Source organism: Cololabis saira, chromosome 12 (genome assembly GCF_033807715.1).
Source record: "Cololabis saira isolate AMF1-May2022 chromosome 12, fColSai1.1, whole genome shotgun sequence".
NCBI lineage: Eukaryota > Metazoa > Chordata > Actinopteri > Beloniformes > Belonidae > Cololabis > Cololabis saira.
Genome location: NC_084598.1, coordinates 13,148,761 through 13,173,500, shown reverse-complemented (window position 1 = coordinate 13,173,500; position 24,740 = coordinate 13,148,761). Strand labels below are relative to the sequence as shown.

At 43.1% G+C, this 24,740-nt stretch overlaps 1 protein-coding gene across 3 annotated transcripts in view; it reads left to right on the top strand.

Annotated features, from left to right (window-relative positions):
- prkcz (protein kinase C, zeta) overlaps positions 1 to 24,740 on the top strand; it is a 102,667-nt gene that overhangs the window by 49,820 nt on the left and 28,107 nt on the right. Inside the window, exons 1-6 of one of the 3 annotated variants that reach the window (XM_061735584.1) lie at positions 2,900 to 2,957; positions 10,351 to 10,436; positions 18,593 to 18,724; positions 20,790 to 20,880; positions 24,231 to 24,286; positions 24,370 to 24,564. In XM_061735584.1, the coding sequence (XP_061591568.1) occupies positions 2,921 to 2,957; positions 10,351 to 10,436; positions 18,593 to 18,724; positions 20,790 to 20,880; positions 24,231 to 24,286; positions 24,370 to 24,564 (597 nt within the window). In that variant the 5' untranslated portion in view covers positions 2,900 to 2,920. Of the gene's footprint in view, positions 1 to 2,899; positions 2,958 to 5,408; positions 5,509 to 10,350; positions 10,437 to 18,592; positions 18,725 to 20,789; positions 20,881 to 24,230; positions 24,287 to 24,369; positions 24,565 to 24,740 lie in introns of those variants that run through there. The other 2 variants (XM_061735583.1, XM_061735582.1) reach the window with 2 other exon arrangements.

Sequence of the window (24,740 nt, the reverse complement as noted above, 5' to 3'; positions counted from 1 at the left end):
AGAAGTGATACAGATCACGCAGCGACGTAGAAGGCGTCAGAAAACATTTAGCATTTGAAAAAGTACTGAAGAACACGTTCAGAACTGGGCAGCAGCATCTTTTGTCATTTCATGTGTTCCATAAAACTTTTTATCAAACTGATTACATTTTCTTATCAATACTAACAGAAACAGATTCCCCCAAAATGAAATAGATGAGAAATACAAATTGATTCTTTAAACTTATTTGAGACTGATGCACGATCCATATTATCACATGAACACTAAAGATGTTTCCAAGAATGTGTTTGGTCTGAAGTGTTTCCACATGTGTTGTTCACGCATGTATTTTAGAGTAGATCAGCTCTCCGAGCTGGAGATGTGAGGGAAGTGGCGAGTGGAGCATCGCTCTAGAAACATATCTCTGCAGTCAGTGTTATATAGATATCGTCTGTATCTATCAAAGAAACACTGATGTATGTGTGAAACATTGTTGCTGTTACTGGCATTTGGTTTCAAAAGAATTTAATAAATAAAAGTTGTTCCCTGAGCGAGGAATAATCACATTCTTATCCTAAACGGACCAACAAATATGATCTTCTATGACTATGTCCTCAAATCTCTCCCAGATGTTACTTTTACTGTGTCTATGTTTTTGTTTTTAATTCCCCGTCTTCAACTTTTCTCCATCACCTGCCTCGTGTCACACGCGCCGGCGCTCGCCGGCACACATCTGCGCCCGTCCAGAAAGCTCATGCTGCATCTTCGTGTCAGTCAGCCAAGGATGAGATTGGTGTTTACGACTTATGTCACGTTTGCATTTTTATACATACAGTACAGACCAAAAGTTTGGACTCACTTCCCAATTTGTTTGAATTATAAGGTGTGTCCAAACCTTTAGTCTGTACTGTATACAATTGTGTTAAATATTAATTTTCAAGTGCAATAATCATTCTGACCAGCCCGACCGAAACCCGACCCGAATATAATCATGCCTATTTTTGCGCCACTGATTACTCACTTTTTCACTCGTGGAAATCTCATAGTGAGTTCTGCATCTTCACATAACATCTACCATAACATTTCATGACCATAGATGCAGAGAAACCTGAGAAGAAACGGTGACCGGTTCCCCTACCAGGAATGAAAGTGTGACCCAGTTCCTCCATTCTTTTATCTTTAGTGTTGCACATTTTCCTTTTAACTTTCTTTCCAAATCGATGCTCACATCAACCTCAACTTTTCAGCATTTTGTTAAATTCCTAATGAGCTGCATTTCAACTTGTAAATATGAAGATACAACAAGGTTTGTCATCAATAAATCAATAAAGCAACAGGTAAACCCCTTGGTATTAACCTCTCAGAGGAACGGGGATGCGTTGTCTTCTTTTACAGTAAATTACTTCCTCTGGAGGCTCTTAACACTCGGACGGCTCATGTTTTTAGCCAATATCTCGATCCAGGCCGAATACATGGCTGCGGAGGCAAAGCCGCTCCTGGCAAAGCTGATAAAGTAAAAATGTTTCTCAGGTTGCTGCGATAAAAACGGTGTCCAGCCCACAGAATCGCCTTCCCTCGTCACTGGTGAGGAATGCAGAAAATGCTTGCACAACCTCCCCGCTGTTGCAGCTCTGGCTGGCAACGGCAGACGTGAATGTGTCCAAGTCTGTGTTTGGCTGCGGGAGGGAGGTTTTAGCGTGAGCCCGTCATAAATCAAACCTTCTCATTAAAACGGTTCTGCCTCTCCTCACCATCACACTCTGGTTTTCATCTGAGGTTTGTTCCGGTGCGTTTCACAGACGGCTGATTGAACTGGGATAGTGTGGCGGACCGGTACTTTTGTGATGCAACAGGGCTGCTCCTGCTGCTGCAGGAGCTCCTGTCACGTAGGACTGAGGTTGTTTCTGGGGTCAAGGTTTCCCAACGTAACACTCCCTTCTAACATGCTGTTCACATCACCAGATACTACATACATCATCACTTAGCAACTTGGCAAGAAGAGAGTTCAGACGGACCTCTCATTTGTACCATTTATCATTCTGGGGAGGGTCCCAGATTATATACAGTACGTATACATATTTAAAAAACAGTGTTGGGAGGAGCTTGATTGATCTCTGATGAAGAAACGGCAAGAGGACTTTGTAAATTATCCAACATATACAATTTATCCAGTATGCTCTGAATTATAACCTTTACAGGGGCTAGCATGGCAGACAACATGTAAATCGTTTCCCTGATCCATGAAACGCCATGACGTGGTTTTTGACCTTATTCGCCTCATCGGCCTCTGCATCCGGTTTATTTAGGGCAGGCTGACATTAGTTGTCACACAAAGACGTGAGGTGACACAAAGCAGCTCGCAGAGCTCTGAAAAAGTGCTAAAAATGCATCTTTAGTCTGTTTTCCGGCAGAGTGCAGCGCTCATCCAGGATGTGCTCCGGCGGCACCGCGACTAAAAATAGCCAACAAGATTTATATTTGGGTTAAAATGTGTAATGTGCAGAGGATCCTGCTTTTACACCCAAAGCCACTTTTGCCATCTTGTGGGCAAGAGGTTGCAACTGCAGCGTGAACGCTCCTCTGAGAAGCCTCGGTCATGTGATTGCTGCTTCTGTTCTGTGACGAAACGATGGATGTGCAGCAACGAAATAAATACCAGAAGGTTATTTGGGAAACCTTTTGGATGTTTTGCCTCCTCTGATGTGTTTCACTGGAGGTGTCTGTGGCAGGAAGATGGAGAGGAGCAGCCTCGAGCAGACTAACGGCAAATAAGAAGGAAAGGGAGGAGGAGGAGGAGGAGGAGGAGAAGGAGGAGGCGGTAGAGGAGCAAAGCTGCTCTGTGACAGCAGGAGGAGGAGGAAGTCGGAAAGAGGAGGAGGATGAGCAGGACACCAGCGTGAGATCCTGAGTATGAAGGAGTGCTGCACATTTAGCAGGAGGGATGCTGCTCACGCTGCTTTTCTACTTTCGGGTCAAAGGTAGGAGATCTGAGGTGAATGTGGATGATTGTGTTCACCGAGGTTCTGACGATGTCGGGTCATCCGAGGTCTCGTGTGTGGAGCCTCGCGCGTCTCCATGGAGGAAAAAAAGGTAGCATCAGGAGTACAGAAGGAGGGATATCACCCTGTTCCTGCCAGTGGAGGACGATGACCTGCAGCTGAATATTCTTCTATTGAAATCATTTCAGCGGCGTTTTGTTCCCTTCCCGCTGGTGACATGCAAACGGAGACTGAGCACCGATGCTTTTTCCGCTTGTCCATCAAACGTAGTCACGGCGATGGTTTTAGTGCAGCTGCATGTTAATGAAGTCCCCCACGTTTGTCTTTGCCCGTCCACCTCTGCTAGCTGAGTCCCGTCTCTGTCGTTCTCAGGACCAGAGGAGATGCTAGTCAGGATCCATGTCGCCTCAGTCTGTCCTGATGTGTTTCAATATACACATTTTCTTGTTTTGGCTGGATTAGATGACAGCAGCCTGTAGCAGTACTTTAGTACTAGTACTTCAGACAAACATACAAATATATACTGTGTATTTATTATTGTTTAGCTAATCGGCTGCAACAGTGGAGAAGGTAGTCCCAGACTAAACCAGAACCTCTGTCCTGTCCAGAGTAAAACTCTTTTCAGACACTGGACATTAATGGCTTCATCAAACTGTTAACGTGACCGCGTCCATAAATTCATGCATGGACCAGTTTTTGTTCATGTTCCTTGGATCTTCATTCAGACGTGTGTGAAAGTGACGACGAGAGCCGACGTCAGATAATTTCCATTTGTGCAAGACTGGACATTAAATCCAGCTGAAGTCCTCAAAAAGTCAGATTTCATGTATCACGTCAAAATAATGATTCATATTAATGTGCCAAGCACTCTTGATATCACTTCCTTACATGTTTAAGGAAACAGTCACTGTTTTGGAGGATGTGTAGGTTTATAATAGTATTTTAACTCTCACGACCAGAGATGAGACGTCCAGGAGCAGCGAGGCTGAATGTCTGCAGCCTCCATCAGTGTTTCTAGCACTTAAATGATGCGAGAGGTGGTGCTGGGACCTCCGTCCCTCCGTCCGGCTGACGGTGCATCAGCAAAGGTCAAAGCACTGGGTAATCTAGTTGTGTGTGTCATTTCATTAAAACGGCTTTAAGAAAACGGAAAAGAGAGGTAGAAACAGGGGAAGCTGGAGAGCGTTTAGTTAAAGATTAAGATAAATCGCTTCAGAATGTTAATCTGAAGAGTTGGAGAGCAGCTTGTTCATAAATGTTCGGCCCTCCAAAGCTAATTTAAGCTCACAAATACCAACAAAAAGTTAAAAATTGATATTTGCACACAGAAAACAACCATAGTATCCTTTCAAATGATGATCTGTTGATTATTTTTACGACTCAATGATCTTGACTATCAGGCCCTCCACGTGCCAGCGTGCTGCCGTCCAATGACGGCTAACACATGCAGTGTGCAGCTCAGCGCTCAAGGATACTTATAAGGGTACCACTGACCCTGTACAGCATCGTCAGCATCACACACGCCGCTGGACGACGCTTCCCCGCCTCTGGACTGCTGCAGAAAACAGAGTCATCCACTTAAAATATTGGATGCATTTAGTTCCCCAACGACAGAAGGGAAACGAGAGGAGGTGGTGCTACTGAGGGATCAAGTCTCAGGTCTCAGCTGATATTGACATCAGCGCAGACGGAGCTAGTGATGGTGATTTCCTCCATACGGGAGCTCTCGGTAGTCTGATAGGGACTCGGGTAGTGTGATGGATCCGTTGCCATGGTGTCACCTTCTAGGAGTGATTCAGCCGCATGTGATTCTCACTTCAGTCCAGAGGATCCCACACACAGCCTCCCACTGCATCCGCTCCAGAAACCCCCCCCGACGGTCCTCAGAGGCTCCGCAGACCTCGTCGAGTGACTAATCCCAACTTTTAAGTTGGACGTCTTTTTATAATTTCATGCTCTTTGCAGTGTCCGTACTCTCGGCCTTTTATCTGGAACATGACGATTATAGGACAGGAGAATCGCCGCTTTAATTAACAGTCAAGCTAACAAAGTTAGTCATGCCACTGTTGAGCAGGCTTTATCACACAGGTCCTATTATGTCTGAAGTGCCTCTGGGCTTCTTTGCGATGCCTTTCAAGTGGAGGCCAGTAATTACCTCGTTTTATGTAACGGGCACATGAACAAAGTTTCCAGAAAATAACTTTGAGCGGCCCCAAATCAGGAGTAAAGCCTGCGTTTCTGCTCCTGGATCCTTGGACTTGGCCTTTACGTGCGTTTTGAGGAAGGGGCGGGTGTTGCTGGCAGCGGTCTGTGGCTGCTACTTTCCTGTGAGTGAGGGGAACAATGTCTGGAAGTGAGTCAAGCCCTTGTAATTGTCCTGTCCTGGATGTATTGAGTGGTACCACCCTGTTCTGCTGCCGATGGGCTGCCCACTTCAACGACAGCACATCACCAGCGAGCTGCATGCTCTTCTTCGTACCGTCACAGCAGAAAATGGCAGGACTCTGCGCGTTGGCGTTCGCGTCCGGAGGTGTAGTATTGTCATTTGATTGATCCCCTGACGTGTGCTTAGACTCGTGGTTTCACGCTGCGTCTCTCTTACTCTGGTTGTGGCGCTGTGGCAGAGAAGTAGGGCAGCGAGCTGTCATGTTCCTGGGAGGGACGGCGTGGTGGGTCAGCTCTTCGGAGGTGTGCTGCAGCACAGGCACCAGCGTTTCTGACCCGGTTCTCGCCTTAAGGCGCGTAGGGATCCAGATGAGATATAAAGGAGAACTGGACGCCTCTCCCTGCCCCTTCCTAAGAAAAGAAAGTTTTTTTTAAAGTGGAGGCATGAAGCAGCAACATCTGCTGCATCTTGAGGGGGATTCAAGAGTTGCTATAATCTGTTTCACAACACTTAATCTGATTCAACATGAAGAAATGACGGTCAGAAATCCCACTGGTCTATTCCTCTTTACTTGTAGTTAACAAGTTAATATTGGTTGCAGGTACAGAGATGTTCACAGAAAGCAAATACACCCCAACCTTTTTAGGGGGATTTCATCTCAACGTTAGAACTCGTCTATAAATGACTTGTAGAAACATGGCAGGCTGACGCTACCTCTCCTCCACCTCGTCTTTCCTACACAAACACCACCAGCTGCAGATTTTTCACCTTCATTTTCACACTTACTGCCTGTTCCCCCACAGCAAAGCTGCTAAATAATGTATTCTCCTTACAGAGCACCCTGATCTGTATTCACCAATGTGAATTTGTGTTTTCCAGGATTACAGTCCCATTTCATAGTGGGGAGATGTTTCATAATGTTTTATTTATGCAAAACACTGTAACTACGTGTGGCTCAAGCAAAAGTGAGAAGTGGCTAAGACAAATTAGTGCGCCCAACTCACAAATTATGTCCATATTTTCTGTTTATCCAAAATTTAGTGCAGAAATTAAAATACTTTATAATTGAAGAGAGAATTTCCGATTATTTTTCCTGTTATGTGGCTCATTGGATGATGTTCCACCTTAAATACACTAACACTATGAATATATAGCTTGCTATACACAATTTACGGTTCATTAAGGACCGGACTTCTATGGAGCTGTTTATTTTTACAGTTTTGGACCGATTATCTGTAGATTCTGAGGATTCTTTTTTACTGTTATCTGTTATTTCCCAGCTCTGTGATTGTGAGGATACATTTTAATTTTTTTAATTTTTTTGGGCTCTAGTGGCCCTTTATTCAAGCTGCAGACAGGAAGGGGGTAGAGAGAGAGATCGGGGATGACATGCAGCAAAGGTGCACAGGCCGGGATTCGAACCTGCGACCGCTGCAGGAGGACTGTAGCCTCAGTATATGAGCTGCTGCTAAACCCACTGCGCCACCGAGCGGCCCGTGAGGATACATTTTTAATAATGAAAATAGTTTTACTAGTAGCCTATAATACTGTATATGTTTGTATTTGCGTGAATTTGCAGGAAGTTGGACTGCTGAGGGGACTCCAGTGCCGTAACTACAAGACGACAAAACAATTTAGTCTGTAAATACAGATGTTCATTAGATAATCCACGCCCCCCTGTTTTATTCTGTCATCTGGAAATGGAAGATTGAGCTCGTGGGGAGTTTCCTGCAGAGTTGCACCAACTACTTAAGGAATGTGACATAATTTCATCGGCTCTGACCGACTTCCACTGCTGCAGTTGTGCGTTACATCTGTCCAGACCCTGATTAGGCAGAGTAGCTGCTGAGGTTTAACACGAAGCGTAACGCGATGCCAGTCGTGTGTAATATGTTCCCAAGTAGAAACACCTGCACAGATGTGCTTTCACTTGAATTGGCCAGACCTCACCTGAGCCACCTTCAGCTGCTGTTTGTTTTTGGGTCTTGTTGCCTCCGGTGATTGAACATCGTCTCCCCTGCGTGGAGCTCAGGTGCCTGACTTGGTCATTGAACCATATTCCATATTTTTGTCTCCAAAAAGTCTGTAGTTGCTTTTGATTTTGTGATCATCCACTTTAGCTGTTAATCTTCCAGGCCTTTTCTCTTCATTGTACCAAACGGTTGATTTGGCCTCTTTTAAGGTTTTATCTGTCTGTCTTGTGTAATTTTTTCATCCTAATGTTGCTTCACTTGCATTGGGATGTCCTTGCAGTTATTATTGGTTGTTCCGGTCAAGCAGCAGCCAAACCTAGTACCTGACATCCCCTGCAGGCCGTGTATCTGCATCTGGATTTAACATGAACCGTGAACGCTGCTGATGTCATGGCGGCAAGTCTCTTCCCCTTCTCACCTTCACCTCGCCTGCTCAGATCAGAGCGTACGAGAAGAAATACAGGGTCGCCATGGAAACGCACAGTAGCAATTACAAGAGGCAGACAACCATTTACTTTAGAGGGCTTGACTTAACCGGATTAGGAGGAATTCAAAGAGCGGGGCCCCTTTGTGCCTCCCCTCTGCTCGCTGTCACTGTGATCTCTGCAGAGCCCGAACCTGAGACAGTCGAACAGAACATCCTGCTGCAGCACGGGCCGTAAACCTCCGTCTGCAGCTCCTGCCCCGGCGGGCGGCTTTAGGTCTAGGTTTCAGTATAGTGAAGAAAAATGTCACTATTAGACGTACAGAGATCAGCTAAGTGCTGTGGCGGAGAATGACGAGTAAATTCTTGGCTTAAAGATGGCAGTACACCCCGCTGATCAAACCATCCGGATCAGGAGTTCACCTCAGGGCATGCACGCTCAGACACTTGCTCTCTGAAGATGAGCAGCCGACCTGAAGTGCAGCTACTTTCATCCTAAACCATTCTAATACGTTTTTCAGGCATATGTATCGTTGAGAGACGTTCTTCCTTCCAGACGGGGTCATCGTGACATCCACACATCTACCTATTAATAGCTGGTACAGTATATGGTGGGCTGGGACTGCCATAGCAACAGAGGCAAAAAATGAGCGAGTGTAGGATGATACCACAACCGCACCCATCACCGTAGCAACCAACCAGACGGTGAAGAGCTGCACAGACAGTGAGATGCGCTGGGAGAGCAGCTGATGAATTATGAGTGTGAGGGGGGGGGGGCAACGTCTGATGTGGTTCAGCCAATCAGTGCAGTGTTTTTTGGTTGTTGTGAACAGCAGAAGAAAACAACGTACAATTGTCATGATTTATTGATTTGTGAAGCACCAGCGTTACCCGGAGCTGCACAAAGTGGCACGCCATAACTGTACTGTGTCACGCTCTTCAGGGGGCACGCCGCTGTTTTCCACATGACATGTATATCCTCTAAATTAGTTGATTTTAAAAAGAAAAAAATAGGGAGAATTTCAGCCCGATGATTTCTGCAGTTACTTAAAAACATGTGGTTGTTCATCCGTTGTGGTAGATACGTATTTGAATTTACTTAACACAACATAAAGGACCGTGACGCCCACTGCCGTGACGCCCACTGCAGCTCTGTGAGCTGGCTTCATCCTGTCGCCGTCGGTGACCAGGGCTGAGGATGTGTGGCATAATCCCATAAAGCCAAGAGCGAGGGATGACGAGGGGAGGAGTCCAGGTTACCCATCCCTACTGTGGATTTTTGACAACAATACAGATTGGGGACTTAAGAGCTAGAATCTGTTAGCGATAATCAAATAATCCTTGAAATGAAATTCAATGTAAATTTGTATTACTAAAATGTTACTAAACTAGGCTAAATGACTGGTTTCAGTGATTTTAACTGTTTTTCAACAACTCGGCACAAAGTCCGAGGCTTCTTTTGATTTCATGTCAACTTTTTCATCAAACTTTTAACACAAAACTTCTTGATTGGTTATCAGCGTGTCTGTTCAGTTATTCTGAACACAATATGTCAGTAAAGCGGTGGGTGTGTGAAATATGGAAATATGAGGCCACATGTGGGCTGCAGGTGTGCCGGTACCGCGACACTACCACGCCGGCACCACACCGGTACCACACCGGCACACCTTTACAGCAGCTGTGTGCTTCGGCTTGAGCTCACCAATTTGGTTCCGTTTCCTGGTGAATTTTGCAGCTTTTAATTGTGCACATTAACATGTTGACGCCACCGTGTCTTCATCATCGTGGCATCAGTCAGCACAAACTGGGCTTTGAAGAAACAACAGTTTCACTTCACTGCTAAGAATTGTCTTCTTACTCAAGACGTATCATTTAAAAAGCAGTCTTTCAAACCTAAAACCAGCCCACTCCTTCTAATATCAGGTACTGTGTTCTGTTTATGATCAATTAATAAAATTATATAATTATAGAGACAGATTTCACAGAAATGCTTCAGTTAGATCCCATGAAAAAAGGTAGAATTATTACTTTAATAAAACAACTAACAGTTTTAGTATGATGATGTAATATGCTGGTTTATTATTAGCAGGTTATTAATAGCAGACAACATTTATAAATAACTTCATAGTCTCATCTGGATAAAAGCGATTAAAGACCTCCGATAAGTCTGTTCATCACAAACAAAGAAAGAGATGGAGGATGGAAGGAGCAGGGAGGAGACACGGAGGCTGTCAAGTGTGTGTGTGTGTGTGTGTGTGTGTGTGTGTGTGTGTGTGTGTGTGTGTGTGTGTGTGTGTGTGTGTGTGTGTGTGTGTGTGTGTGTGTGTGTGTGTGTGTGTGTGTGTGTGTGTGTGTGTGTGTGTGTGTGTGTGTGTGTGTGTGTGTGTGTGCGCGCGCATGGTTGTGTGTGTTTTTCCACACCAGAGAGAAACCTGACAGTTCTCTCTCTCTCTCCTCAGTTGAACTCAGATTTCAACAGAAGCACTCATCAGAACCTTTTCCTCCGCTTTCACTCTTTTTTATCATCGCATCTTTGGACCACCACCCTCATCATGCTGCTACTTTACAAATATTTCATCTCTCTCCTAGAGTCGATCTATCGCCGTGGGGCCAGAAGATGGAGGAAGCTGTACAGAGTCAACGGACACCTCTTCCAGGCCAAACGCTTTAACAGGGTGAGTGTGTCCTGACGTCCTCTGGTCTGGGAGGAACATCTGCTACAACCTGAACAATCTTTCAGCCAGATGGGTGAGCTGAGCCCATCCTTCCTCAGAGAAAGCTACAATCCTACTAGAAGATGAAGGGCGTTTTGGATGCTGTTGATTTATAGTCACTTCATGTCTTTAACAGGAAATATTATTATCAGTATTTGACGAACGAGCTGCAATTAACATTTACAGGTATGGACACGGTTATGTTTGCACCTGGTATTTATGGGTGCTCCAATCTAACTAGAAGGAGTCGTACTACAACTGTGATACCAAGACTTTAAAGCTTCCCTCAGAAGAGCCGATAATGTCCATGTTTTACGCTTGTGCAGAAGACGATAGGATTATTAAACTTCAAGTACATAGTGATGGACCAGAAAGATAAGATTCACATGCTTCATTTAGTGGAATATTAGCTGGTTAACCATATCCAGGATGGACAGTAGACTGTGATTACTAGGTGTTCTGGAAAGCTATATAAGACACGCAAGTGTGAGTGTATTGTTGAGGACCCAGTGTTCAAGTTTGAATCCAGTCCAGTTCAGTTAAGTCTTTAAAACCCATTTTAAGCATCTCTAAGCATTCATGTTCTTGTTTCATTGAATAGCAGTTTGACTTTAGTTTATAAATGAACAGTTACACTGAATGGCCGTCTAGTTCCTCCAAACTGTTTTTCTGTGAAAGTTGGCCCCATTTTAACATCAATAGGCAGTTGCAGCTCTCAAATGTAGCATCAGACCAGCAGCCTGTGAAAGAAGACAACGGAAAGTTGTTTTTTTCCCGCCAGTTCATGAGACGGCTCTTTGATTTAAAAAGTTTCCAGCTAAAATAACAGAAATACAGTATGTGCACTTGTTCAACATCATTAGTGGCATCTTGGTACTCTTTAAGGCTGTTAAAACTCCTCGTTTTTAGGTTTCGAAAACTGAGTTTCATGTTTTGAAAACTTGAATTAAATTGGCCTCATTTTCATGTAGCTATAATTTATTATAAATCTATTAATAAATATAATATATAATTATATAAAAAAATAAGACTTTACAAACCAGTAAAATGTTTCTGTTTTATTTTAAATACGTTTATGAGAAACACAACAGCTGTAGCCGTTAGGTGTTAGCTCCGGCGCCAAAAACAATCCAGGATGAGTTTTTTATCTTTTCATCGGTTGCATCTAAACCCTCTTGCACATAACGATCACTGTAAAATGTATTAAATATATAATATAAGGTGATAAACTCATAGGGCCTTCACATCCACCCTTTCTCGTCGTAGTCGCCGTGTGACTCGTGACGATGAGTCACTTTAACCTGATAACTGTTCAAAGCCTGACTCGGTCCGAGTTCTTGCAACAGTGAGCTGAATCTTCGTGTCTCTGCTTTGAGAGTCCGGTCCAGTGAGTCATGAACCTGCTGCTGTTGCATTAATAATGGCAGGTGATCCAGCCACTTCTGCTGAGCTTTCTGGGTTGTGATGCATCATTCATGGTGTCCTAGTTGTGGCTTTTTTAGCTGTAGCCAGTACTGGAGTTGAGGGGGGATGAGGGGGGATGGCATCCCCCCTGAAATAAAAACGGTCAAAATCATCCCCCCTGTAAAACTGCCATCCCCCCTTTCCATCCCTTATGTCATTTCATCAATGAATGTGGTATTACTGCTATTTCAACGTTTAGAGTCATCACCAGAAAGGTTTTCACTTGAAATAAGTAGGAAAATCTGCCAGTGGGACAAGATTTATCTTCTTATTACAAGCAAAACAATCTTGTTCCACTGGCAGATTTTTCTACTTATTTCAAGTGAAAATCTACTTGAAACAGGTGAAAATTGTTGTTATTTTCAGTGATGAGTCTTGTTTTAAGTGTAATGAGATTTTTTTTTATTAAAAATTAGACATTTTAACTAGAAATAAGACAAATATTCTTGTTAAGATTTTGAGTTTTTGCAATGATCCATTTTACTTATCCTGTGAAGGACAGAGTCATATTGATAAGTTCAGAAAAGTGTTTTTAATTGTTGTGTTTTGATGTATTTGATGTAAGCCCAGTGGATATTTAAAGCTTACAGAAGGCTGCATTTAACTGCTGCTATGTCATTCCTGCAGTATTTCTGCAGGTGTTTTGGTCAGTGCTATTATTTGTAATATATTATATTATTTGTAATCAGAACAAATTATCTGTACCCATGATTATCTGATATGATAAAATCCACCATCCCCCCCTGATTTCTTTTTTACAACTCGAGTACTGGCTGTAGCCATCTCTCAGACATGCACTCCTTGATGCTAACATGCACACACATGCAGAGCACGGGTGTTGTGTTAGCATTACCTATTGATAGCCTTATCATACGATTTTCTGTTAATCAGTATTCATAAACATGCAGTCCGCACATCCAAGTGGTCTCAGAGGAAATACTCACTGATGTGTAAATTTATGAATGTATTTCTTTTATTATGTTTTGTTGGGTGAAAGTCCTTTTAGTGGTCAGCGAGACAGTATAAATACTGATTCAGCTCCACTCCTCGTTGTGGTCTTTCCTGTCGATGCGCTGTAGGAATTAATCCAGCTAAGAGAAAGAGAAGATGCTGATTGTAATAATAATGACCAGCCAGGATGAAGAGAGCAGGGCGAGGAAGAGCCTGGTGCATCATGGGGGGTGGTAGCCTTGGCATATAGCAGGAACTACCAACCCTCGTTTATTAAAATAAACTGCCTCATATTAGTTAAAGTTAGAGGCTCCCATAACAGCCGAGCGCAGACGTTTGCTCGAACATTAAGCTGATCTGAGTCTGCTTCACAGGATGACTTGAATTCAGTGAAGATGTCATGAATTCACAGCTCAGCAGAAGGAGCTGGACTCGTTAGCCGGTTGTTTTTCAGTCCGGGGTTTCTCTGAATCTCGTTGCCGGGCCAGTTTCCAGGCTTCTGGTTGGTGCACTCTGCTGTCCTCAGCATATAAATAAGCTCAGGAGAAGTAGGTCAGATTCCTCCTCCCTTCTCTCACTCCATTTCTTTCCCAACTTTCATATCCACCCCCCTCCCCTCCACCTCCCCCTCATTCTGGAGCTGCTTTTGTGGATCCCTCTGCTCAAACGTGCTGGAGCTGTCCACCACTTCCTGTTCCTCTCCTAGAACTGCAGCCCCCCCGGACAAAGAACCATGCTGAACTTGAGAGGAGATTCATAACCGAGTGAATTAAGCGTTCAGTTGTTTTCGGTGGCATTTCTTTAATCCCACACCTTTTAACGCGTTTCTTTTCTCACAATTCGCCGTCACTCAGGCCTTTGCTGATGAAGCTGCCGGGACACAGCTGTCCGCCGTCTCCGTCGGAGTCGGACAGCGGCTTTTACCTTTCAGTCCTCGGCAGGGGGTCACAGCAGGGAGGCTGACGCTAACCCTGTCGGGCTCTGCTCTGGTCTCCACTGAATATCTCAGTGATTCTTTGATGAACATGAAGTGAATTATGTCGAAACTTGAGCCCAAGTAAGAAGGTGTCTGTCGATGGCGTTAACCCGGTACTAGCTAGATTCTGTTGTCTGGCTGGGCTCGGATGTTGGTTTGTAGGAAAAAACACTGAATCAAGTATTCACCATCAGTTGTACCAGTTGTGCCAGCATCTGCATCTGCAGCATTTTAGCAGCAGCTGTAGAAAGGTTTAAAACTACAGGGCTTGGTTCTGGAAACAAAGGAAATACATGAAGGACAACAAAAGCTGAGTGTCTCTTTAACGTTATCTAGATCTGCATCCAGGAATCCAGGAAATGAAGTTGTCCGGCCTCCTGGGCAGGAAGGGAGTTACAAGAGGCCCCCTGTTAATGCAGCAGGTTGTTGGTGCTTAAAGGCAGGGTAAGAGGTTTCTGGACAACGTCACATCTGTCCATATTTGAAATAAAAAAAAAACATCCGCAAAACATTGAAAAAAACGAACTCCTGAGAAAACACGCCCCATGAAGTCGAGCAGGGCTGCTTGTGACCAGCTGTGTTGTTGTTTTACACTCATGAGATGAGCAGCTGGCGGACGGTGGGACGATGCTCACTACACTGCATGTGACACAGTGTTCTGGGTCAGAAGTTGGAGTCACATGGCCTACTGTTGACCTTTAACTCTTTTTGTTTTTTCTCCAGTGCATATGTCCATAACCCCCCTCCATTTTTCTTAAGTCATCTCAGAATAAATAAAAATATTAGAGATGATGACTGTAATTCCCACACACCTTGACCTCATCGCACTGACCATGATCATTTGAAAGAAGGTGACGTGTGTGTGTGAATATAAACCTTTATTGTGATCCTTTTCAGCCGTCCGGCCTGATTTTACTGTGCCGACTAACACAAACATCATCAGTCCGTTTCCTGAGTTTTTTTTGTCTGATATGAGTCAGACGCCACGTCATTCCTCGGCATATCAGGCTAATCGGCTTCTAGGCACTCCCGTGGTTTGCTCTGTGCTGGGACGAAAGGAGAAGTACCGATCAATAAAGGCCTTTCTCGTCCCTTTATTACAGAGCGGCCGATGGCTGCAGGACTCTGGACCTCCAGAATCACTTTTTTCCTCGTGACATCCCTCCTGAAGGAGGGATGTCCTTCTCTCAGTCTGCTGGCTGAAGTCTAGCAGGATAACCTTGCTGCATTGATGCAATCCTGCAAGCATGTTGATGTGTCACAGGTCTTTGAGGGGAAGGATGTGAAGGATCCACTGCTGACATCTTTCAGAGCCAGGCCGTATGATCGGTGGCTCAGGCAGTCCTTGTGGTGGTTCCCGCCCCCCGTGGTGACTCTGACTTCATCAATTCATGCTGACGTGTCCCGTTAGATCCAGGATGTTGCTCTGTGCTTTTCATTTCTTAGTTTTTTACTTTTTAAGGTCACAAACGTCGAAATGTCCCGACATCCTTTCCAGATGACTAGCATTATTTCTAAGGCTGGTCACGACTAGCACTTGTGTGGTTTGGGTACAGTGGGTCTGTACAATTGCTGTATTTAATTGAAACCAAAAGATTTGACCTTACTAAAGGTGTTTTTTATTTTTTTATATAAGGCTGCTTCTGGTCAAATTGTATTTTTTTTCCCCGCATTTTTCAAAATTTTTATAATAATGACTAAATAGTACAAGCCACATATAAATAAATCCAGTTCATAGATCCTTGGACCTGCAGTACCGCTGATGACCACTTGGTGCTGAAACTAAACATCTCAGCATGGCAGTGTGGTCTCTCTGGGCTCCAACCAAAACCTTAAACGTTCTTTTTTATGCTAGATTCTTTTTCATGAATGTGTAAGTGTATATGTATGCTCATGCATGAAAGGTTATGTACCTGTCATGAAGACGTTAAGCATTTTGAGTGTTACATTTCCATTATGTCAAGGATCGTACTTAGTTGAAGCTTGTTAAAATGCGCATGGCCACCGCTTTAAAGTCATATAAAATCATTATAAATTCTGATGAGCAAGGCTTTCTGGCTGGGCAGATGTAAACTTGATGCTGTTTTTGATTTTAATGAAAAAGCACCAAAAAATGTGTGAGGGAGATAACAAAAAAAAAGAAGAAGAAAGTACATCTCTGATACTGCATGTCCTCAAACGAATAAACAACTCTGCAGCTGGACTCTTTTTACATCTCAACACCACTTAGTTTGTTTATTTGTGTCATTTGTGTCAGTTAGGGAAGGAAACATAAACGATGCAGCCGTTCATGATTAATTATTAAAAATGTGCCTTAACTTCTGCTTGGACTTGGCTTTAAAAGACTGAAAGAAGCTTTTGAAGGCTCCCTGAAGCATTTCCATGGCAACAAAGCAGTGACTGGAAGTCTTTGTTGTGCACGCTGTGAGCGTGCACACCCTGTGAACGACTGTTATTGAAACCGCCGAGAACCCGCGGCGCATCTTAAGTGCCGGCTCCCTCTGGGAGACGACTCGGTGACAGGCTTATTGATGTCCAGGGACGCGGCGCTGCTAACGAAACATCCTTTGGTGCTAATATAGCAATGTCAGACACAAGTTAAAAAAAGCCACGGCAAAAAAAAATAAAAGAGCAAAGACTCTAGAGACCATGTTATATAACAGAAAGTGAACTTGAGTATGTTTTAACTTCAGAGTCAACATACGACAACAGAGTAGCCTGAGCTGGGTGGAATGAAGTACTGCAGAAGGCTATTTACACCCGGGTGCAAGTACTGATGCGTAGGCTATTTACACCCTGCTACCAATATCAATGTATGCTATTTGCACCCATGTATTATTAGAAATAAAAATGTAAAAAAAATATTTATAAAAAAAAAATCCATCAGCTCAACAGTGATTGACAGGTATTCACACCACTTTTGATAAACTTCATTTAATCTCTTCAAAATATCTTACAATGACATAAGAGCAAAAATTGTTCATACAAAAGTGTGAGAGCAGACGTTTTTCTGGCTCTATTGTTTGACATGGTTCCAATTTTAGAATGGTGCACATGCGCATGGGCAACGCATTTGTTTTCATATGTCAACAGGGGGTGAATAGCTCTGCTTGCTGTACTGCTGTACTGGTGCAAATAGTCACTCCGTAAATATATACACGTAGAAAAAATATTGTGGTTTAATGAACGAATAATAATTAGTGTGTGTGTGTGTGTGTGTGTGTGTGTGTGTGTGTGTGTGTGTGTGTGTGTGTGTGTGTGTGTGTGTGTGTGTGTGTGTGTGTGTGTGTGTGTGTGTGTGTGTGTGTGTGTGTGTGTGTGTGTGTGTGTGTGTGTGTGTGTGTGTGTGTGTGTGTGTGTGTGAGAGAGAGCGAGAGAGTGTGTAAGCAATGATGGTAAACTGAATAAATGAACACTAAGATTATCAGTGTGTAAAGAAATTAAAAGAACAATCAAGTAATAATAGTGATAATAAATCAATTGGATATCTGTAAGAGGTAGGTAAATATAAACATACAATGGATCAATTAATAAAGTAAATAAGTTTTTTATACTAAATGGAATTAGTTAGATTATATACAGGAATTACATGGTAGGAGAGAGGAAGAATAATAAAGAAGAAAGGAGAAAGAAGACTCAAAGAAAAGAAAAAAGGAGGGGCAAAACAAAAACTATAATCATATTTCATAAAATAATGAATAGAAATGTTGTCGTTGGTGATTGTTTCAATCCCAAATATATTAGTGTTTGTGTGTGAATGGATCAATGACGGACATTAGATTAAAACACTTCATGAAGTTCGGTCCATTTCAACGTATTAGTTTACTGGTAAATTTGCCACATCCAATATGGCGGACGCGGTGACGTATCACAGCAACGGGCCAACCCGCTGAATGAGGCGTCTACGCTTATATGTCTATGCTGCAGACTGTTAAGGAAATGGACTTCCTGAAAGCTCAGAAACATGGGAAAAATAAATGACCTTCCACCATTATACCCATTTTTAGGATGAAGAGCAGCGCAACACTGTATCAGTGTATATTCACATAGACTAAAGCAGAAGCAGAGTGTGAAAGAGCACGCTGTGACTCAACCGCTTGTAGCAATAACAACTTAAAGTGGTCCATTTCTGTGGGATGTTATGAAATTGTTGTGGAATCACTTTGGTCCATTCTTCTTCACAGCGTTGCTTCAGGTCGTCGAGGTCATTTGCAGACATCAGTTTATGCTGTTTGCTGGTGTTTATGTTTGTGGGCAGTTCCCGGTCCTCGAGGGCCGTGTCCTGCACATTGTAGATGTGTCCCTGCATAAACACAACCCTGATAGACATGGCTGTGTCACCGCCAGACTTGATGATGCATTAATAACGATAAGTGCGTGGTCGACCCAGTGTCTGCAAACCCGGGTGCGGCTCAAATCAGCACGCCTCCTCCATTGTGCTTCGCTCTTAGTTTGAGGTGTTTGTGCTGATGCACTGTTTGTGTTAATTTTTCCAAACATAGAGCCATGTGCCATGACCAAACATATCATTGTCCCAGAAGTCTTCTAGTTGTTCATTTTTAACTTTGATCCAACTCATACTAGTGAATGATCGGTTCAGATTAGGTTAATACAACAATTTATTACTTATTAAACTGTTTTAATAAAGTCAGTCAGTCTGTCCGCCTGCGTCCATCATGTTTCGTGGGTTTTAATGGGTCCTTGCTGAATGCTCTGTGTCTTCCAGAAAGCCTACTGTGGCCACTGTAGTGACAGGATATGGGGGCTGGGCCGGCAGGGCTACAAGTGTATCAACTGCAAACTGCTGGTCCATAAGCGCTGTCACCGACTCCTCCCCCAGACCTGCCAAAGGCTTATGGTGAGTACCTGACCCCGCCTGCAGGGCCGGCGTGACGCGCTCCAGAACCGTCGAGCAGCCTGTCATCAACTATCACGTCTGTCTGTCTGTCTGTCTGTCTGTCTGTCTGTCTGTCTGTCTGTCTGTCTGTCTGAAGAAAAAAAAAACGAAGAAAAAATTCACATAAGGAAAATATTAAAAAAAAACAAAAAAAAAACAAGAGAAGCTTATATGAAAACCACACCCAAACAATATACTAAAGCTAAAATAATAACAAATATAAAAATCACAATTACATATTAAATGCACAAACTGAACATTTCTTGTAAAGGAAAAAGTGAAAAAAATAGGTGGTCCTATTATTCTAAATCAAATGATTTAGAGAGCAGAACATTCTTTAGTTTTTTTTTGTACATGGACAGTGACATATAAGATATAAGATATTTCTGTTTTTCTGTTTCTCTCTTTCTCTCTGTCTGTGTCTGTCTCTCTCTCAAATTCAAATTGGCTTTATTGGCATGAATGGTAACCATTGTTGCCGAAAGCATACATATACATACAACAAACCACAATACAATTAATACATGAAATATTAAGACAATTACAATAAATATATATATATATATTTTTTTTTATTGATCTTTTTATAGGAAACAACATACAATGAAAACATGGAAATCTGTAGTCAAACACACGCATTATACATTGTCTCCTTTTTTTTTTTTTTTTTTTAAACACACAAAACCTAACTAAGGAACAGAGTCTCTGTAGCGTTAAATAATAAATAAACAGATGAGCAAGAAATGATCAAAGGAGGAAAGTAATGTATGAGCAAAAATGCATACAAAAAACAAATGCAGTGGTGAATGTAGATGCCCATAAGTGATACTATTTTACATTAATAGGCAGGGCTATAAAGAGACTGTTGTCTGGTTGTGTTTCTCTCCATCTATGACATGCACTGGTGTATTTAGCTGCTTCTAAAGCACTTTCCTTTTTTTTCTCCAATTGAATATTGGAGAAAAAATCTCTCTCTCTCTCTCTCTCTCTCTCTCTCTCTCTATCTCTATCCACATGACAGGTCCTGAGAGCGAGCGTATTCCTCTGCATCTCTAACGAGTAACATTTGAAACATTACTCATGTTAATGTCAAATTTGTTTTCATTGATTGTCTGTTGTCACATAAACTTCATTTTTTTAATTTACCTTCAGTGCGAGTCGAGGGTTACAGATGTGTCGTAGCTTTCACCAAACATCCTCTTCAAGACAACAAAGATGTTTTTACTTTTCTTTAATTTTAAGTTTTAGTGTATTGTGCTTTTCCTGTTTCACCGCGCGTATCAGTGACGGAAAGATGGATTTGTTTAGATTTCTCTCAGAATCAGGACCAAAACACTCCTGTGTTCTTCAATCTCTTTTATAATAAACCCAACCTCAGTGCTTGGTTTGCAAATGTTTGTTGACCACGGTGCTGAAAGGTTTTGTGTTCATTGTACTCTTGTTCACCGCCTCACTTTACAAGCTCCAACCGGAAACATTTGTGTAAAGCCCCATCACAGACGTGCTCTCTGACAACCCTCCAGTCCAGTCCTCTAGTTCATCCCCCTCTTCTGTTCTTCCTGTCCGTTTAAACAAGCCGTCCATCACTTTAACAACAACATAACCGCATGTCCCTCGTGATCAATCCTCTCACCCTCAGACGCTAACACGAAGATCCAGATTTCAGCCCCTGAAGACAGAAGTCCTGATTACAACATCAATGTCGTCAATACTGCGTTTGCTCCTTTGCTGATATATCTGTCGGGATATTGATCCCGGCTTCAGCTCGTTATCTTGGCAGCTAGATAAGTGACCTTGTGGCTCCGGTTAGATTAGACAAGTAAACCCCAACCCCCCCCACCACCTCCCTGTTGTTGTCAGGGTCTCTGAGCAAGCGCTGCAAACACACTTTTCTCTGGGAGTGTTGACAAACATGCTTCATCACACGCTCTGCCGCGAGTGTCGGAGCATGAGTGGATATATTGGTGGATATTTGGGACACTATTTTGAGGGATGCCTAGATGAACTTGTGACATCGTTCTTCCAGGATCCAGTCATGCCATCACAGGAGCCCCCCTCAGACGCCAAGAGTGAAGAGGTGGACCTTCCACCGGACGACACGGAGGACGCCGACGGCAGTAAGGCTCTTCTTCTCTTTGCTTCTGCCAGGAAAGTTTCACTTGTGTAGGTTTTCCAACAAAATGGTGTGATGAGGAGGAAGTCAGGAAAGTTTATTTCTAGAGCACCTTTCCAAGGGGTCATAATGTGCTTCACAAAGAATAAACACAATACAATAAATTTAAAAAATACAATAAAAACCTCCTGGAGTAAGAATGTACATAAAATCAACATGTTGGTCATAAAACAGCCGTCTCATTACTGATGTTTGAAAACTTGGAGAAACAGGTGGGTTTTTAGTTTGCTCTTAAAAGCATTGATGGAGTCCAGCGAACGTACAGATGGCTGTAGATTGTTCCAGAGCCTCGTGTCACAGCCGGGAAGGAGCAATCTTTAAAACGGGTACGAGGGACCGTGTGCAATTTCTGGTCCAACGACCTCAGCCTCTGAGATGGGAGTGCAGGAGATAACAGGTCCCTAATACAGGAGGGAGCCTGAGCACGCAGAGCTCTGGATGTCAGCACCAGGACTTTAAAGTAAAAACGAAAAGGGAGCCAATGAAGAGTTTTTAGGACTGGTGTGTGTTGAGGCCTGCTATCAGAGCGAGTCAGCAGCCTTGCTGCAGGATTTCGGACCTGCTGCAGACGAGACAGTTTCTTGTTGTTAAGGCAAGAAAATAAGCTGTTGCAGTCTTCTAAACGAGACGACACAAATGAATGAATAGTTGGCTCAATGACATTTCTTAGGCTCGATTTAGATTAAACACTCAATTCACCTAAAAACTGGATGATAAGATAATCAGGGCCGATCACCAGCACCTCAGTTTTATCCAAGTTTAACTGCAGAGAGTTTACCTCATCAAGGAGTTCAATTTCTGAATCTCAGAGGCCTTAAATAAGTGGTACGAGAATAAACAAACTCCTGGATTTTCTCACCTAAGGGGAGAACATATAATAAAACAAAATTGGGCCCAAAACAGAACCCTGAGGTACTCAGCACAGCAAAATCAGCAGAGTCAGACAAGAACTGGTTTGCTGAAACACTAAAGCTCTTACCTGACAAATAGGAAGTGAACCACGATAGAACAGGTCCTGACATTCGGACCAAATCCTGCAGTCTTGTTAACAAGATTCCATGCTCGGCGATGTCAAATGCCGAGGAAGATCCAACAAGACTGGAACGGTGCACTTCCCACGTCATAATGTCACCAGATACTTTGAGCAGGGCAGTTTCTGTAGAGTGATGCTAGCGGAAACCAGACTGAAAAGGGTCAAAAATGAGATAAAGAACAAGAAAGAAACAGATTTAAGACAACTGTAAAGCGGCGATAAGAGTACATTACGTTAATACATACAATTACATAATTATGCAGATCATTAATATTTTTAAATCAGCTCAAGAAAGTTAGGACGGACGCGAAAACGAGGCGGTGACCAAGCAAGAGACCAAACAAACCTTCTGGTTTCATAAAACCGCCCCATGTTTGGGGAGAGATCGTGCTTCTTCACACGAATATCTGAGGTAGGAAGCACATGAGGTGTTATTGAAACACCGCACAGGATTCAGCCTCAGGGGAGATGGGAAATGTCGGGAATCGGAGCACAAATAATAAATGATGATGTACAGATAGGCACTCAAATATCTTACTGACGTTTCATTTTAAGTGGCAGTGATGCATATAAGTACAGCGCTTGCGTGCTGCAATAAAAGTTTCTATATAGTAGCCTATGTTTTGCGTGTGTGACGAATCAGAGACTACAGAGCAGCCTCAGTGTGACCTTTCATGCTCCGGGATTTCACTTAGGTCGGTGCTTTTTATTGATTTCTTTGGACAAGAACGAATGAGGTCCAGAAGGGAAGCAGGATAATTACAAGCTCTGTTTCAGCTGCAGGAACATTTTCCAGAAACAATGGTCTTCAGAAAAGAAGAAAAGAATCAGAAAAGAGCCAGATTCTACATCAGAAATATTAAATCTCAACATTGCCTCGACTGAAGCCGTTTATTCGCTCACTGATGACTTCATACAGTAGGATCCTCCCTACCTCTAAAGTTGTGTTGTTGTTTTAAATCTCAACTTTCTGATGTTGGATGTTTGGGAACTTTAACGGCCTGAACAGTCAGGAGCTTTAACCTGCTACCCCTGTGAAGATGGGTAACAGTCTTAAATGTTCCCTCTGCAGAAAGCTGGATCCCAAATAGTTCAGAAATGCCCTTCTAACTAACCTAAACTGGTGGATTCTCCTCCTCAATGGTGCGTTGAAACGCACCTGGATCCTCCAGACCTGCACACTGCCAGACCCACTTCTACTCTCTTGGTGGTTATGAATGAATCGGGTGAACAGGACTAATCCCTGGCCGGCGTGGTGCCTGTGGAAGCAGGAGTAAAGCTTTGTTTTTCACTTTTTGTTAAAAACAATATAAAGACTTGTGTTTTTTGCTGTTCATCTGAAGTTTTTACGAGGACCGGATGATTTTCGTTGCATCCTGGCACATTTAAAAACCTTGAATTGAATATTATGACTATAAATATCCTAAACAAAGAAGTATAAATGTAACGTATCTGTATTAGGTGTAGAGAACAGTATGTAACAGTAACAGTGTGTGTGTGTTGTATGAATGAGGGTACGGGGAGTGGGGGGGGTCAAGGGGGATGTTTCTTTTCTCTTTTTAATGTAAAGCACTTTGTGTTGCATTTTATCTGCATGAAAGGTCCTATATGAATGAATAAAGTTTAAGTTTAAAGTTTAAGTATGAACCACGTGCATCTGCAGCAGGGTTGGCTCAGGGATCCCTGTCGATGGAAATCCCAGGAGCCTTTTAACAAATCAGTTGAATGACAGCTTTGTTAAGAAGAATGGTTCTCGACCTTTGTCGCCTCACCTCACATTTTCCACTATCGCTTACGTAACTCTCGCTTGTTATCTAACCACATTAGTGCTCCATGATGGGACCCTGCAGTGCACACTCCTAAATCCTATTAAAAAGACACTGGCGGGCTGATGTCAGGGACAGAGAGAGTTTTGAATGAAGCTGGCGGCGTGTTTTAGACAGATTTTAACACGCATGGTTGCACTCTGCTTCCCTCTCCTGGCTGAAAAGAGAATTACATGTCACATTTACTCTGGTCATCATGGCAGCTGCAAAAAAACACGAGTAAACACGGCTCATCTTGCCACAGTGTCGCGATCTGCTGGGAAAACCTGCATCCTGGCCTTCACATGGATGTTATCTTGGTGCTGGCCACCTATCTAAAGTGTTTAGTAAACTACTAATTCCCTCCAGCAGGTCAGCAGTGAGCCCCTGGATGTTTTTTTTAAGAGAAGTGGCTGTGTTCAAGTGCTCATTCGTTTGCTTTGTTCTGTGTTTCAGTACCTTTTATACCACACAACTGTGCAGTGGATAAAACTGAAGATACAGACACAGAGGTAGGTGGTGTATGTGGTCCTATATCCTGATCAGATCTTTTACGTGTTTCACTGAAGTTGCACCGTCCTGAACTCCCCCGTAGGAAATTAAGACGGTTGTGGACGGCATTGATGGCATCAAGCTGTCGCAGGGCCAGACTCTCGGGCTGAGCGACTTCGAGCTGATACGAGTGATCGGGCGTGGAAGTTACGCCAAAGTCCTGCTGGTTCGGTTAAAGAAGAACGAGCACGTGTACGCCATGAAGGTGGTGAAGAAGGAGCTGGTCCATGATGATGAGGTGAGACACTACTCACACGTGGAAAGCAAAGTGTAAACCCCAGGATCTACCGTACCATCATCACTAGGGTGTATAACAATATGTATCAATTTAACAATGTTTGCAGTAAAATCTTTTAACCTAAGAATCCATTTCATATATGAGAGACCTTTAGAGATGAGGAAAAACATTAAGTT